Source organism: Colletotrichum orchidophilum (assembly GCF_001831195.1).
Source record: "Colletotrichum orchidophilum strain IMI 309357 chromosome Unknown Scaffold_197.1, whole genome shotgun sequence".
Taxonomy (NCBI): domain Eukaryota; kingdom Fungi; phylum Ascomycota; class Sordariomycetes; order Glomerellales; family Glomerellaceae; genus Colletotrichum; species Colletotrichum orchidophilum.
This window is the reverse complement of record NW_019173153.1, coordinates 31501-46052: the sequence shown is the minus strand read 5'-3', so window position 1 is coordinate 46052 and position 14552 is coordinate 31501. Positions and strand designations below refer to the sequence as shown.

Below are 14552 nucleotides of genomic sequence, written 5' to 3'. Positions count from 1 at the left end.
AACACAAGTGAAAAGGGTTCTGCAGTCTGTATCAAGGCGATGCCCGTACCGAGAGGAATCTGGTCTTGCGTGCTGAATCACTTTGTTTGATTTGAAATCGTGCTTGCTGAGAGATTCTGTTCCCCTGAAATCTCCTTCTGCCCGGCAATTCCATCTCGATTTGCTCTCCACACGCCCTCCTCGCCGTGGAACTCCTCCCGCTTCCATACCTCGACCTTGGCCTTGCACTCCTCCAAAGCCTCCTCGCCAGCCCTCCATGCCGCCTGCCTGTGTGGCGAAGATACCGCAATCAGGATGCTCTCTTCGCCGATGGGGACCGTCCCTAGCCGGTGTATCATTGCGACGCCTTTCAACCCGTGCTTCTCGAGCAAGGCCTTGGCGATTGACATCATGGTGCGCAGGGCGAGCGGTGTGTAGGCGCTGTACTGCAGCTCCTTAACAGGCTTTTCGCCAAATGTGTCGCGTGTCGTGCCGGAGAAGAGGACGATGGCTCCTGCTTGTGGTGAGCGAACTCGATTCATGATAGATGCGGCGTCGAGAAGATCGTAGGTGAGAGCAACAAAACAGGAACCCTCAGAGACCTCCCATGGTCCTGGATCTGGGCTGCCCATGTCTGTTATGAGCGTTTTGGGTGAGGAATTGAGGGGCTGAAGAAGTCTCTGGTCTTTTGAAAAGCTGTTGGTGACAAAACAAGATAGTGGGGGTTGAGGCCGTATAAGTCTTAGAGATGACAACGATCTTTTCCAAAGTTGAAGCGCTTTGGCCAACACTGCTGCATATTTTGTGTTAGTTTCGACGCAGGTTTCTTTCAGAGACTAGCAGGCTTCTTTTGAATGCAAACGTTGCACTCGTATGCTTGACGACCTTGGATTGGAATTACCTCAATGATGGTAGAGAGATGAACGTGAGGAGGGACGTGGTGGATAGATACAAGGTACAACGATGAGGGGGCGCGGACCAGGGCCACAACCACCTTATCAACAACCCCGCTTGACTAAGCAAGAGATAAGGTGCAGGAGCATCAAAGGCAGCCGTAACTTGGATTGACCACAAATATGCCAGGGTTGAGCTTCTGCCGGTCCCAGCCTGTGGACCATCCCTTCTCCATTCCCGTCCTCGCCCATTGCTGAGGCCTGCCGACCACTCTCGTTCCACCAATACCGGGTTGAAGCGTTAGGCACGGTCTCCTCGTTCGCCTTACGAAGGGCGGCGCCGCGCCTTACTCCTTTCCTCCCTCATCTTCTGCTTCTTTCCGGACCAAAAAACTCAACTCAGTCCACACCCGAATCAGCGCGCATTAGACGGGACACACCCCTTCCTGCGATCCGCGACCATGTACGAGGACAACAATCGCGCGCGCGAGAGGGGACCGCACGAGCGACGAAGATCCCCTCTACGAGATCAACAACAGTATCCAGACAACGACGGCTTTCGGACGCGGCAGGGTAAAGAGACTAAGCTGAGCCTGCGGAGGACATGACCATCTGCAGTACATCTGGCTGGTTTGAGCTTCTGCTAACTTCCCCACGGGACGACGAGACTCTTCTAGGTCTCCCCCCAGGAATAACCTCGAGCTGTCCTACGACGACGATAACGACGCCGCTGAGGACACCCGCCGTCGTGACCGCGACTGGGATCGGGACCGGAATTGGGACCGTGAGACAGCGGAATATCGCGCCAGAGACTACGACCGCTACTACCATGGACCGCCGCGTGAGGCCTACGAGCCACGTTCTAGATCGGGAGATCAAGGCAGTGGTCGGGATGACTATATGGATCGCCGTGATGAAGACGCTGCGGTACTTCACCCACATGACGGCGACGACCGCGGATCACGTCATTACGATCGAAGTGGCCGGGGCTACTCTCGCCCTTACTACGACGATGGCCCTCGCCGCGATGATGCCCGACGTGGTCCTGACGAGGATCTTCATCATTTTTCCACCTCTCCAGGTGGCAGCCCAGGTCGCCATCCTCGTCGCGATCGTTCTGCATCGCCTCTTCGACAAGCTGGTGCTCCGAGTGATACTGTGATCCTTGAAGGCTTGCCGTCCGACGTGCCTCTGGAAACGGTGCGAGAATGTCTCTTCCAGCAGTCCGATCTATCGCGATATCCATCTGTTGATGTCCGCATCCCCTCGGCTGGGCGAGGTAAGTGATATGGGCCCCATGAACCCCAATCCACTCCTCTCCACTTGCTCACATCCGCGCTAGGTAAGCGTCGTGCTTTCGCGCAGTTCGAGAGTGTCGAGCAAGCGGTCGAATTCGTCAAAGGAAACTACCCCAAGCTTGTTATCAACTTCTTTGATGGCGGACCGGATGGTGACACGGATGGGGTGACCCTCATCTACATCCACTACGCAAGGAACCGCGATGATGCCGAGCGAGAAAGCCGCGCTGGACCTGCCGCCAATTGGAGCTGTCCGACTTGCGACTTTTCAAACTATGCGACGAGGAGCCGCTGCAAAAATTGCGGCGGTTCACCCACAGGTGTGTAGATTGGACAGCCATTGCTACATAGTGCGAGACCCACACTGACTCGACCAGATCCGTCCCAATACCGGTATCTGTTGACTGGTGAGAGTGATGCGGCCGATACGCCTTCCCAAATCTTGGTGTTCTTTCCCTTGGCACCCTCCGTTAATGAGGATGTGTTCTCGGCCGGTGCCGCAAAACTTGAACTTGTTCAAAAGCAAGCATCGGCAAAGAACTCTGGCGACGGGCCAAAGCTCAAGTCCACGGCACCGACTGGCGACGCGTCTGGCTACGGCGCAAGGCCAGGCTCGCTCCACCGCACATTCTTGATACGTGATCAAGACACGAACGAGTCGTTCAACTTTGGATTCGCTGAGTTCTGGACTGTGGAAGATGCATTGGCGGCGATGCAAAAGTTTAAAATGATGCGCGAATTCACCATTGCATCGAAACCCGTCACAGTTTCGACTATCCACCTTGGCGTCTTCGTGCCAGAACTCCGGGAAGTGACTGCTACTAACGAGCGCGTCTCGTTCAACCCGCTGTTCAACCCGACTATTCGGGTCAAGTACTGGGAACCCCACGTTTATCCTAGCCAGAGAGTGATCACCGAGGTAGCTCCGGGCAGTACCTCTAGGGATGGAAGCAAAGCAGACGCTACCGAAGAGGCAAAGAAGGGCAAAAAGCGCAAGGCAGACGGAAATCTGCCCGCCTCTTCAACCAAGAAGTCGGTGCCGATGGCTGGACAAATGGCGTTCTGGCAGAAGCGGCATGTCGAAATACACGAGGGCAAACGAGCCGCTGATGCTGCCGGTGAAGATAGCCAGTCTGAGGGGCGCGCGCCGGTAAAGATATCTTTGTCTGGCCCGAACGCAATTCCTACTGGCCCTATCAAGATCTCTCTAACCGGCGCGAGTCTGCCAAAATCCCCTGTCCCGGCGGCAGCATCGGTCCCTACTACATCCTCGCCTTTGCCAGGGGCTGGCGGTCCCGACAAGACATCCACGACAGAAGCAACAGTATCTTACGTGGACCGCGAAAAGATCTGCTGCTTGATCTGTATGATGAAGTACAAATCCCTAGATGATCTCAACACGCACGAGAAGTCGAGAAATCACAAGAATGCCACAGCAGACGAGGAAAAGGTCAAGGCAGCCAAGCCGCGACTAGCTGCACGTGACAAGCGGATGGCGAAACAAGCCGAAGAACAGCCAGCGGTAGCGGCGACGAACGAAGAAGCTGCGCCGCAGTACCGAGACCGCGCCAAGGAGCGAAGGGAAGTCTTTAACCAACCCGCGAAACCCAAGGTCCCCATTCAAGGCGGTGACAAGTCGGCGCGCAAAGATGACAAGGCGCCCACCCGTCCGGCGGGGGCCCCAAAGGAGAAGACGCCGCCGTCGCCGCCGCCTCCGCAGTCCAAGGGTGCGGGGATGTTGGCCAAGATGGGCTGGAACACGGGACAGGGCCTCGGTGCCAACGGCGACGGCCGCACAGAGGTGATTGCCACGCACGCGTACCAGGAGGGCGTCGGCCTCGGCGCCGAGGGCGGAAACCTGGGCGACGCGGCGGAGCTTGCGCAGCGCAAGACCACGAACAGTTATGCGGAGTACGTCAATACGGTGCAGGATAGGGCAAGGGAGCGGTATAACAAGATGAACTGAGGGGCTTTGGGCACGGTGACGGCGGTACTATTTGCCAAGTGCTTGCTACGTCGTAGAGGACGAGAGGGACAAGGAGCGGGCTGCATGAGGTAGTTACCAACACAACACGTGCGAGCACTCTTCCTTGATGGCTCAAGAAATACAAAATGCCTATTATAATTAAAAACAAACTGCATGACTAGAATGCGCTTTTAATGTTGGTATATTTGGCAAGGTATTTGCAAAAAAAAAAAAAAAAGAGAAAGTGGCGAGTCTCAGCAACCATCTCTCATGTATCCTCAGTAATCCACAATCTTGAGCCGGCTCTGCACATCCTCCGGCAGCTCCTCCTTCTTGACGATACCCATGAGCACGCAATCTCCCAAGAAGAAGAAGGCACGCTCCTGGGCATACCCCAAGTAATCGTACTCGTCGCCCTCATCCTCCTCCTCAGCCGCTGCCTGGACCTCGGCCTTGGCTTCGGCGCTACCAGCGGCGGCGGCGGCCTTGTTCTGCGCCTGCTTCTCCTTCCGCTCAATCTCCTCCTGGGACTCGAAGCCGGGCACTTTAGCCTGGACGACGCCCCATGCGACCCACTGCGCGCTGTTGATGCCGCGCCACAGGCGCGTCTCCTCGTACAACTCCTTGACCTCAGCCTCGACGGCCTCCTCTGCGCGGCGCTCCTCCTCCTTCCAGTGATTGGGCGGCACGCGGGCGTCCAGCATGAACTCGATAATGGAGCTCGACGAGCTCGTCGGGAGAAGGGCCGGGGTGGTGCTGCCGTCGGCGGGTGTGAGGCGGGGTGTGGAGCCGCCCCCGTGGGTGTATTGCGGGCGGTGCTCGACGTAGGCCTTGAGGAAGCGGCGCTGTTCCTGGATGGTTGGGTAGACGACCGTGTTGCAGACAAATGGTAGGGTCTCGTGGTGGTAATTGTAGGACCACTCAGTGAAATGGTTGGCGAATTCGAGGCCGGGGACGTTGGCGGACGCGTACTCAAAGTCGATGACGACGAGTTGCTTGTGCTCGTTTGCCGGCTTCAGAAGGGGTGACTTTTCGTCTTCGGGGCGCATGCGAAGAATGTTGCCGTATTGGGTCTGATGCCGCCTATCAGTAGTGATCGATTTTATATGGGAGGAATGACCATTTCACTTACGTCGTTGTGGGCAAAGACGAGGCGCTCGCGGATGGAGTGGCCTTTGTAGGCGCTGAGAGCCAACTCGCGATACTTATCGTAAAGCTCTTTGAACTGCTTCCATTCCACGCCGCAAACGTAGCCGCGGTCGCGGAAGACGCAGTTACCATTCCGGACACCTTCATCAAGAGCACAGATCTTCTTCTCAACGTTACCGAGCCAAGCATCCCAGTTCTTCAGCACCGCCGGGCCCTCGTCCTTCTCCTTTTCTAAGACGTCGATGCCAAAGTGCAGCTCCCGCATACGCTTGGCAATTTGCTTGGAGGTATCGGGATCGCGTAGGTCGTTGGGGGTGAGGGTGATGGAGTTGAAGTACTCCTCGAAACGGCCGTTGGTGAAGCAACCGAGAAGTCTTGGGCCAATTTTCTTCCGTGCAAGTCGTCGGAGCACGCTGAGTTCATTCTCACGATCGATGAGGGCTTCGAGTCCATAGATCCGCAGCAGCAACTTTGGCGGGGGCTTCTTGCCGGGCACTTCCTCGAGATCCTCGGGGGGTGAGACGACGTAGACGGCGTTGGTCAAGGCTCCGCTAAGGCGTTGCACCAAGACGTTGTTGCCACTATCAAGGGGAACTCTTCTCCATCCTTTGATCCTCAGAGTATGGGCCAGACGCACGATTTCGTTCTTGAAAGTTTCCCAGGCCTTTTCCTTTTCGTCTACCTGGCCACCAAGGGTCAGGTCATCGGTGCTTTTGCCACCGCCACTATAGCTCAGAGTCTTTGAGTTATCGAGAATAGCGTCGCAAGTTGGTACAACAACGTCATCGCCAATGTAGTCGGTATCAGAGCTCGCCGTCCTTAGCAGCATGCTACGCGACAACGACTTCTTGTGGCGAAGAGAGGGGCGCCTACCGACCTTGGGGCTCATTTGAGGAACCGAGTTGATGCCCATGGAAGCCATGCTGTCCTCGATGATCCTCTGCAGCCTATCAAACGAAACATCGCTAGAGTCAGAATCAATGGAGTCGGAGCGTGAACGGGGAGCGGCGGGCTGGGCTGTTGGCTCCGCCGTCTCTGGCGCCGCCGAAGATCGTTCCTTCTTGACCTTTGACTGTGGTGAGCGGCGTCGGGGTGATGTCTTGCTCTTGCGGGTAGCTTTCTTCTTCTTTTCATGCTCCAACCAGTCGTTGAGCTGGGCAAGCAGCTTCTGACTCTCGTAGTAATGCTTGTGGCCGTGGCGATGATGATGGTGGGACGGTTGAGCCGCGGCAGCAGCGGCGACATCGTCAAAAGACGGGCCAGGCGACGGCTCCATGACTGGGGAAGAGCGAGAGGAGGAGGAGCTGGTAAGGCCCATGCGACCTGTCAGCCTCTTGGCCATGTTGGCGGCGTACTGCCTCTTGTGATGGGCCGAATGCTCAGGAAGAGGGGCAGTTGGAGGTGGAGCGGCAGCGTCAGCCTCTGGCTCAGCGATTTGGACAACTGCGAAGGGGTTAGCACATCAGGCATCTTTTTTTGCAAGTCACAAGCCCAGCGACGATACCGGTCCATCAAGCCGTGTCTGTATGAAGTATGATGCGACGACATGCAGCAAAGTGTCACTGTGTGACGCGGGGCAGACAGGCATAGGAACAAGTCGCTATCGCGGCTCGGCTGCCAAATGTGCCCGATCTCTCTTTCTCCCATGGTCGTCGAGATGACACGATAACACTTGATGCGGATGCCGCGCCTGCAGACTATAGATAGGTAGGGTCTAGATGGGCGAAGCCAGACGTTTGGACTGACCTTTACCGGGGTTGGATGCGCAATCTTCGTCCGTCTTCATGGCTGACCGCAAGGGCTGCTGTCCAGTGATCTGGGGCGACGAGGAAGACATCTTGGCGACAGGCACAAGGGTGGGCGGCCACGACTTTATGAGAGCACGGCGCAGTGGTGCTGGTTGGCGGCAGTATGGAGACAGGGAATTTTGCTCGCGTGAGATGCAGGGTACGCGTCGGTGAAGAATCGAGGTTATCCTCTTTTGGGGAGGCGAGAGGTGACAGTTTGGGATTACAGCTCAGGTTGGTACGGGGGAGGGGGGCCAGAGAATCCCACGATACCTAGGCAAGGTACGGAGTGCTGAAAGTTCTTATCAGGCCCGGCGCAAAAGACACGGAGGGGTTATCGTGGGACAGGCAGAGACGATGATAGGACCCCAACTGTGCCTGTGAGGGGTTGTGGGGGCTGCGTTGGCTTGGAGTGACTCCGGGAGAGTAGAGTTTACAGAATGGAAGAATATTAAGACGAGAATGGCAAGAGTCGTGCGGGGAGACGATGGGAAGGGAGGGTGTTCAGACGAAGGGAAAAGACAAAAAGGAAAGACACGACACGTTGAGCGGTCACTAGGCGAATTGCAGTCGCAGCAAAAGGGCAACTAGTCGTGTGGTGCGAGGTCCAGGCTGAGGTTGCCCATGCATCATCTGTACAGCAACCGAGACCTGATGTGGGCCCGTTGGACAGTTTGGTTGACCGAGCCGTGGGGACCACTGGTGAGAGCTCCTGGCGGTGGAGAGGACAGACTGGGCTGGTCAGGTGCACCCACGCCTGCTACCCCTGCCCGCTTCATATCCCAACCATACGATTGGTCCCAGTTTCCCTTCACTGCGCATTTTAGACCGTACAGGTATCCGTACATTGTCCCGCTGCTCTCGCACCCGACGACAACCGCAGAAATTTAGGATTCCACCGACTTCCAGCCCGCCCAGTTGCACATGTTAGGTACCTAGCTTCGCTTCCCAGGTCCGACAGAGAGCAAGGGTTCTTTGGTTATCGTCGCACTAACACCAATCCGCTCTCAATCACCTCGGGCGCACTCTGTCCCATTGTATAATATCTCACGAGGCCTCAGGCGAACAAACCAACTTGTGAAGTTCAGCGCGACATGGGGAAATTCCTCAGCCCAGTTCCATGGCGATGCCACGCAACCCCCCCAAAGAATACACTAAATGTGACGTCAGGGGACCCTGCTGTACCAGTCGGGAGCTCCCGACCCTTGCTTTGGCATGGCGCGCGTCGTGCATGTGACGTATATGGCGACACCACCGTCGCCCCCCAATTGACAGCACAGGGCGAAACGACAATTGGAGAATCCAATTGCCATGCAGGTAATTGCCATGTGGTAAAATCGTCCGTCCAATCTCGCCCTTCAACCTTGCACGACGCTACATCACTGGGAGAAGACCGTTCTCAGGTCTAAATCGCAGATCCTGCTTCCGCACTCTTGCCACACCATCTCTCTCGAGACCGAACTCAGCCACACCTTGTATTACACGGTCCAGTGGTTGGTACTTACACATCTCACTCCATCCCATTCACCGATGAGCTACCTAGATATGATACAATCCTTGGAACCGGAACTTCAATGAAGGCTCCAACGCATGCTAAATCTTGGTCGACCGTCCCTCCCTCTGCAACGCCCACTCAACCGCCGCCTTGACATCGTCCACAATCATCTTGGGCTTGTGCGTGGGCGCGCCCCTCTCCTGGCTCCAAACCCCCGTCTTGACCAACACCGAAGCCCACTCCGTCTCCTCGTTGCTGTAATCATTCGCACCCCGGATGTCGCTCTCCGGGTTGTCTCCCACCATGTACACCGTCTTCAGCGGCGGTGGCGGCGCGGCTCCGCCGCCGCTCTTGCCCAGCAGCGCCCGACGGTGGGCTTCGAGCACGCGCTCCGCGTACTGATACGTCGTCGCAAACGGCTTGCCAAATACCGTCCTCCGCAGCTCCGCCGTACCCCCCGTGACCTCCTTCCATACCCCCGCCACCGCCGCCTGGAACGCCCCCTGTCCGAACCGCGGCTGGTGGTACGTCGTCGACCAGAACAGGTCCGCGTTGGAGAAGATGAGCGGCGGCTGCCCGTCCTGCTGCCATCCGCCGTTGGGCAGCGACGCATCCCCGTTCTTGGGCGAGTACGTCCCCAGCAGGCCGTCACGCGACAGGAGCAGGTCCGTGATGATTTGAATGTCGAGCGCCCAGTCGCGCGGGTCGTTGAAGACGAACATGGCATCGATCTTGAGCGCGTCCGCGTCCGCTACGGTACCGTCGTGGATGGGTTTGGGCAAGGGCTCATGTGTCTCGGCGTAGACTGACTTCTTCAGCAGCTCAAAGGGGAAGACTTCGGGGTGGGCGTGGATGATGTCCGCCGGCGTCACCACGTTCTTGAAACCGTACCTTGCCGGGAACCGTCAGTAGGTGTCGAGTCTGCAAAACGTACAATCGCTCACGGGGGGTGAACTTACAACTTGGCAATCTCTCGACACTTCTTCGCATCGGCCCCCGTCAGGAAGATGGTCTTGTCGCCTAAGCCCTCCGGCCCCTGCACTAGCTCCTGGAAGGGAGTGTGAGACTGGACAAAGTTGTCCACCGAGAGCTTGACCCCGAGCTTATCGCTCAGATCCTTCACCCGAACGGCCTCGGGCTTGCCTCCACCGTTAGTTAAGAGAATGAAAGGGATGTTGTTGTCATTGAGGTACTGGAGCGATTCGGTGGCCCCGGGAATCGGCTTGGCCACGTGCAACAGAACGCCGTCGATGCTGCGTTCTCGTTAGTTACAGCTCTTTGGTTTTTGGTGGAACATTTGGCGCGGGTCTGGCTTCCAGGACCAATAAGTCTCCTTATAGAGATGCAAACGCGCATCAGGGCGAGGTGGTCCCCTTCCCTGATGAGGGATAGGCTGCGAACTTGACTCACTCAAAAGCGAATGCAAACGACGGAGCTTCGCCCGCCTCGAAAACCGGCTTTTTGCTACTGTACCACCGCTCCGAGCCAACGGATTTGACGCCGGATAATCTCGTACACGGCAAAGTAGCCCTTCTTAGCCCCAAAAGCTCTCTCTCTTGACACCCGATACCGGCAGCTGCGCTTCTGAAGGGTGCCTGTGAGGCGGAAGTGGTGAGCGGCCTCGAAAAGAGCCGCCCGAGGCCCGTAAGCCTGCCCGACTGTCTCATGATGTGTATGAAATCCCTCAAATCAGCGAAATTCAATATGCCGCATGATATACCGTGAAAGGAGTGGTGTTGTTTGGATGTAAGAGCGATGATGAGTCGACGTCGCCGCGCAGCTCAGGTTGACCGCACGGCGCACGGATAACGGATAACGGATAACGGTCAACGCTGAACTCAATCCCTGGGTCCCCTGTAGTTGGAGGTAACCCCCCTGTCGCGCCTCCGCTCGCTAATTTTAACGGCGAAGTCGACCTCATGTCTCTTGCAGAGAGCGGTGGGGTGCGTGTTGAGCCTCCATTGAATGCGACGGCTTGAAACCAACCAGTGCTAGATGCCGCTCATCTGATAGCTTGGGGTGAACTATGGCTCAGTCCTTCTCTGAAAACCTGTTTGCCATGTTCGCGAGTCGGAAAGGAACAATGGCCCGGTGTAATATGCATAAGTGATGGAGGGGCATAGCATGACAATGCCTTCTTCCAAGAAGGGTTTCCAAAATGCAACTGCTAGACTTCCACTCCACGTCGAAGAACAAAACCAACAAACGGTAACCTCCAACTAGTAGCAAGTGCATGAGGTGAAGCCTCGAAGTAGTTCTGTCCACGACAAGCGTACAATGGTATTACAGTGCGATTGAGTGGTCTTGGAGCCGAGATAGCTCAAAGGTCTATCCATAGAACAGCTGATGGTACATATTACACAAGTTGGTACATCGAATTTCATCAATCTTCCAAGCTAGTCCTTCTTCCACCCTCCTTGCCAGTCGTTCATATGATCGAGGATAATCTTAGCCGCCTGGGACGGCGAATGCTGTCGCCCCAGCGCCTCGACAAAGTCGCCCTCGGGGTCCATCAGGTAGAAGTATATGCTGTGGTCGACGAGGTAGTCCTGGCCCGGCTTGACATGCTGGGGCGTGCTGAAGTAGACGCGGTACAGCTTGCACATGGCCTTGATCTCGTCGTAGGTGCCCGTCAGGCCGATGAACTTGGGATGGAACTCGGAGAGGTACTCCTTGACCACCTTGGGGGTGTCGCGCTCCGGGTCGCAGGTGATGAAGAGTGGGAGAACGGAGCCGGGCCGTTGCTTTTCGACTAGGTCGTACATCTGGGCCATCTTGTCGAGCTCGTCGGGGCAGATGTCGGGGCAGTGCGTGAAGCCAAAGTAGACCTGTAGCGCAAGGTAATGTCAGTTTCCTTCTCCTTCTCTTCTCTTTGCCGAGAATGAAGTTGCCATCGGGCTCCACGAACCAGTGCGTAACGACCCTTCATATCCTCGCTGGTAAACTTGTTGCCGTCCTGGTCGGTCAACTCAAACGCTCCTCCAACCTTAGGGCGGCCCATGCCCTTCGTGGCCTCTGCAATGCGCTTGCGCTCCATTCGCTGCTTCTCGGTCTCAAAGTACCACGTCAAACCGACACCGGTTCCTACGAACAGGACGCCGGCCTTCCATGAGAAGGGCTGGTTTTGGAAATCCAGTCAGCATAGCCTCTTTCAACGGCAACAAGAACCAAATACTCCGAGGAGAAATCGTACCCCTGCTCTGTATCTGCTCTTTGCCTCCTCCACAGTCTTGTATGCCTTTGTTCTCCTTTGCGCCGGCGACGGTCTCACTTGAAGCATGCTCGGCGCAGCAGCAGTCGGCCGGGTCTGCTTAGGAAATGTGGCTTGGGAAATGCATCGCCGGCATTGCGTCGAACCTGGGGAGGAAATGGACTTCCAGAGAAGCCTTGTGGTGGTTTGCGACATGGCTGAGGTAATTGAAAGTTTTATCGACAATTGGAGCTAGGACAACTGGGCATCCTGGGAGAGGTCATCATTCAAAAATCGTAAGACCTCCCAAAGCTCTCGGTGAGCTTGGACCACTTTCCAAAATATCATGGGTCGGAAGAACCATTGATGCGGCTTTCCTCCCCACGTTTGCGCACTTCACCATAATTGACCGAGCTTCTGCCCTTTCACCGAGAAAGTTGTGGGTCTTTTCTTGATGCTGGGCCTTCACTCCCAATGCGTAACTTCACTACAGTGAACCCCAACACCCCTTCGTCGCACAATAAAGAAATTTACCTTTCAGTTTTCTTTTCATTGAATATCCATCTTTGTTCTTATGCCCCAACCCGAGGTCCACGTTCTACTTTTAGGTCGTCAGTGCTGCTGGACACCTGTTAGAAAGCATGGATCCAGACGTGGAGCCAAAGATGAAGGGTAACGAGGATCACCAGGATGAGGATCTTGAGATGGTAGACGCGCCCGGTCAGGCACCGACCACATCTCCCACGGCAACCCAAGACATAGGAGCCGAACAAACGGAGCCAAATACTGCTCCATCTGCTCAGCCCGATTCTCTACCATCTCTCATCAAAGGCCCCAATTCACCCGGCATCAACCTCATCAACACCATTTTAGAAACAACCGAGAAGCCCTCGGAATCTCAAAAGATGGGTCCGAAGAAGAAGGGAACCGCCGCGGTCAAGAAGGCTCTGAAGCGTCCTAAAGGTGGAGCCTCCAAACCCGGCAAGCCCAAGAAGCACAACGACGCTGTATCTACGACTTCCTCCGCCAATCTGCAGGATGATTTGGCCGGAGGATCCGATGAGGAATCTGATAACGGACCGTATTGCATATGCCGCGGTCCAGATGATCATCGGTTCATGATTTCGTGCGACAGGTGCGACGACTGGTTCCACGGCGAGTGCATCGGCATGAGCAAGGAGGTCGGTGAGAACCTGATTGAGCGCTTCGTCTGCCCGAATTGCACAGACGGGGACAAGAATGTCAGCCTCTTCAAGAAGACGTGCTCCTACAGGAACTGCATGAAGGCGGCACGCTTATATGACGATGAGGAGAAGAGCAGCGTGTTCTGCAGCGATGAGCACGCATACATGTTTTGGGAGAAGAACATCGCCTCCCTGCCCAAGAAGCATTCGTCTAAGAATGCTTCACAGAACGGGCTCACTCAGGAGGAAGTCATGGGTCTCTTGGCTAGTGATCTGGCTGGGATCGACCCGTCTGATGGCAGATGGAAGGTCCAGACCAAGCCGTTTGCTCCAAAGAAAGTTGGAGGTACGTAAATGAACTCAACGTCTTAATTGGTTGCAAATTGACTCATCACTCGTTGTAGTTGAAAGCCCGGAAGCCAAGAATAAGACTCCTGCACTCACGCACCTCACAGAGGAGGAGCAAGATATTCTCACAGTTTCGGCCGCTGAGCGAAAGAAGCTGGGCGAAGAGGTCCTCCTCTGTCAGAAGATGCTACAGCTCCTCGAGTGGGCCAACGACAGGCGAAAGTCTCTCATCGTGTCCAAGCAATTCGAAGACGCCGCGTGCGGCTACGACTACCGTCTTGATCAGGTGGGCGTCGTGGGCCCCTTTGCGAATTGGCTCAAGTCGGACGAGGCCAAGGAGGTTTTCAAGGATGGCAACCTCGACGTCGGCAGCCGGCTGAGCGGTGAGGACAAGAATATCTGCGACAAGAAGCGCTGCAAGCCTCATCAAGGATGGTATTCGATCCACACTAGAGATGTGAAGTACCAGATGAAGCTCCTGGCGGTGGACGCGAATAAGAAGCTCGACGAGGAGCGCCGGATCAAAGAGGCAGCAGCTGAACGGAAGCTGAGAAAAGAGGCGGAGCACAACACCGTGCAGTGCATTTTGCCGGATGGAAATCTGGGCCCGCCCATAGCTACGTGATGGCTCTCCGTCACGATTTATGAGATTATTCTTGGCCACAGCGTGGACCGGCGTTTCTGAGTAGGTTTGAGATACTGCGTTGCCCAGCTAGGATATGTACCTAGGCTGTAGCTCGACACCGCGGCAGGAGGGCGACCTAGCCTCGTCATTTCACACTGATTTGAACAGATGGTGGAAAGTCACCCATGATTCCAATCATCACTTTGTACGGTTGATTTTGGTGACGGACGATGATGTTATCGTTCTATAATTTTCCCCAGGAGGCATCAACGTCACTCGGTTCTCAGCTATGCTTGTGTGTCCCAGCTGACATGTCTGTTCACTGCTCAAAGCCAACGCACAAAAGAAAAGTTACCAGGACGTAAGGCACCAGTAGCAACGTTTAGTCCTGGAAGCAAGGGGTCGAAACTCCCTCCAGAGATCGTTCACCTCGGGAATCTTGAATGACTAAGCTGTTCCAGACCCGCCAAGACGTTAAACCAGGCCGCGACTTGTCTTTGATCCTCCAGCTTTCCCACCAAACGTTTCAACCATTTCCCATCATCTCATTTACCATACACCCATATTGGCATGCTTCCCGCGTCATATACCGAGAAAATCGGCTGCAAAGAATGCGACGAGAGTGAAAAAGCCCCTTA

At 55.7% G+C, this 14552-nt stretch overlaps 6 protein-coding genes across 6 annotated transcripts; 2 read left to right on the top strand and 4 right to left on the bottom strand.

Moving 5' to 3' along the window:
• Window positions 1-77: 77 nt before the first annotated feature.
• Window positions 78-611, bottom strand: CORC01_13525 (uncharacterized protein; the record flags this gene model as incomplete). The annotated part of the gene is made up of 1 exon (XM_022625142.1): window positions 78-611. One exon carries the CDS (start codon window positions 609-611, stop codon window positions 78-80), a length of 534 nt encoding a protein of 177 aa, XP_022468356.1.
• Window positions 612-1333: 722 nt separating this feature from the next.
• Window positions 1334-4136, top strand: CORC01_13524 (RNA-binding protein; the record flags this gene model as incomplete). Its single annotated transcript, XM_022625141.1, has 4 exons — window positions 1334-1445; window positions 1540-2151; window positions 2215-2490; window positions 2548-4136. 4 exons carry the CDS (start codon window positions 1334-1336, stop codon window positions 4134-4136), a joined length of 2589 nt encoding a protein of 862 aa, XP_022468355.1.
• A 278-nt stretch (window positions 4137-4414) lies between these two features.
• Window positions 4415-7122, bottom strand: CORC01_13523 (choline/ethanolamine kinase; the record flags this gene model as incomplete). The annotated part of the gene is made up of 3 exons (XM_022625140.1): window positions 4415-5209; window positions 5269-6728; window positions 7032-7122. 3 exons carry the CDS (start codon window positions 7120-7122, stop codon window positions 4415-4417), a joined length of 2346 nt encoding a protein of 781 aa, XP_022468354.1.
• Window positions 7123-8665: 1543 nt separating this feature from the next.
• On the bottom strand, window positions 8666-10234 carry CORC01_13522 (HAD-superfamily subfamily IIA hydrolase; the record flags this gene model as incomplete). The annotated part of the gene is made up of 3 exons (XM_022625139.1): window positions 8666-9458; window positions 9527-9820; window positions 9978-10234. 3 exons carry the CDS (start codon window positions 10232-10234, stop codon window positions 8666-8668), a joined length of 1344 nt encoding a protein of 447 aa, XP_022468353.1.
• Window positions 10235-10963: 729 nt separating this feature from the next.
• CORC01_13521 (SCO1/SenC) lies at window positions 10964-11973 on the bottom strand (the record flags this gene model as incomplete). Its single annotated transcript, XM_022625138.1, has 3 exons — window positions 10964-11395; window positions 11476-11685; window positions 11761-11973. 3 exons carry the CDS (start codon window positions 11971-11973, stop codon window positions 10964-10966), a joined length of 855 nt encoding a protein of 284 aa, XP_022468352.1.
• Window positions 11974-12398: 425 nt separating this feature from the next.
• CORC01_13520 (PHD-finger domain-containing protein) lies at window positions 12399-13914 on the top strand (the record flags this gene model as incomplete). The annotated part of the gene is made up of 2 exons (XM_022625137.1): window positions 12399-13287; window positions 13346-13914. The coding sequence occupies 2 exons, from the start codon at window positions 12399-12401 to the stop codon at window positions 13912-13914; spliced, it is 1458 nt and encodes a 485-aa protein (XP_022468351.1).
• Window positions 13915-14552: the final 638 nt, after the last annotated feature.